The 1,278-nt window shown below is 57.9% G+C and overlaps 1 protein-coding gene across 1 annotated transcript; it reads right to left on the reverse strand.

Moving 5' to 3' along the window:
- Positions 1-596: 596 nt before the first annotated feature.
- LOC123153736 (uncharacterized) lies at positions 597-1,013 on the reverse strand. The gene has a single exon (XM_044572708.1). The coding sequence runs from the start codon at positions 1,011-1,013 to the stop codon at positions 597-599; it is 417 nt and encodes a 138-aa protein (XP_044428643.1).
- Positions 1,014-1,278: the final 265 nt, after the last annotated feature.

Genomic DNA, 1,278 nt, shown 5'->3' on the forward strand with positions numbered 1-1,278 from the left:
TACATGTTGAGAGGAACAATAAAGAGATAGTGAGAGAGAGAGAGAGGAGCCGAGGGATTCAGCTCCAACAGAGAGAGAAGCACTGGTTCAGCTAAACTTCAGTGCTAATGTTGTGTGTGAATGAGATATCAATAAAGCTTCACTACTCTTTCCAGCACTCGCGGTCGGGACAATGTCGCGTGGCAGCATATGCCTAGAGGCACAGACTGTTCGACAACGTGCACCAGCATCTTCTTGGCCGGCGACGGGCACTGCCGCACGGCGACCAAGACTCCGGTGAGGTCGCGCGGCACCGGGTAGAAAAGCCTCTGCTGCAGCGGTCGACGCTTCCTTGTCGGCGCCGGCGGGCACACCGTGGCCGGCACCAGCGCGCCCTTGGCGGTCGTCGGCATGCATGGTGAAGCTGCCCTCGTTGCCGGCAGCGGCCCCATACTTGCAGCCGTCACCGGGCCCGATTTTTTCACCCGTGGCCAGTGGCGTAGCGAGGCCGATCACATCGGCGCCGAGGTCTTGCTGCAGTGGTGCCATGCATGGGCAGCATGGCCATGGAGTCGCGTGCCTTGGGTGTGACGCAGCCGATGTCGGGAGCAGCATCGTCACGTGCCTAGAGGCACAGATGATTCTACCACGTGCACCCGCATCTTCTTGGCGGGCGGCGGGCACTGCGGCACAACCACGAACACGGTGGTCAAGTCGCGCGGCACCGGGTAGAAGAGCCGCTGCTGCAAAGGCGCACGCTTCCTCGTCGGCACCGGTGCTGACTTCCAAGGCGCCGGTGGGCACACCGTCGCCGGCACCAGCGGACTGTCGGCCGCCATGGGCATGGTGAAGCTGCCCTCGTCGCCGGCAGTGGCCCCCGCTCTGCAGCCGTCTCGCGGCCCAATATCTCCACCCGTCGCCAGCGGTGTGGCGAGGCCGACGTCGACGCCGTCGTCTTGCTGCAGTGGCGCAGTTGCCAGCATGGCCATGCATCCGCTCCGCCTTTTCACGTTAACAGGAGGCCAAAACTGCATGGCTCCACCCTTCGGCTTATGTTAGGCCAAAATATTTTTTTTAATTTTGGCTTATGAATACTGTGCGATCATTGCCCATCTTAGATATTAAAAATATATTTTTGCGCAACCCTTTTCCCTTAATATTTTCCCGCCAACTCGTCCTAGGGATATTCTGCAAAGGAGTTTTATGTTAGTGGCTACGTACAAAGGCCTGTACAAAGTTTGCCTGTTGAAGTCTAGAAAATCTAGTTTTGTTGGATGTCCATTATTGTTGCAGCTGTCA

The sequence above is a fragment of the Triticum aestivum genome, chromosome 7A (genome assembly GCF_018294505.1).
Source record: "Triticum aestivum cultivar Chinese Spring chromosome 7A, IWGSC CS RefSeq v2.1, whole genome shotgun sequence".
Classification (NCBI taxonomy): Eukaryota; Viridiplantae; Streptophyta; class Magnoliopsida; order Poales; family Poaceae; genus Triticum; species Triticum aestivum.

Excerpts from the sequence above, each read along its gene's own strand:
- LOC123153736 (XM_044572708.1), bottom strand. The coding sequence starts at position 1,013 with ATGCAGTTTTGGCCTCCTGTTAACGTGAAAAGGCGGAGCGGATGCATG.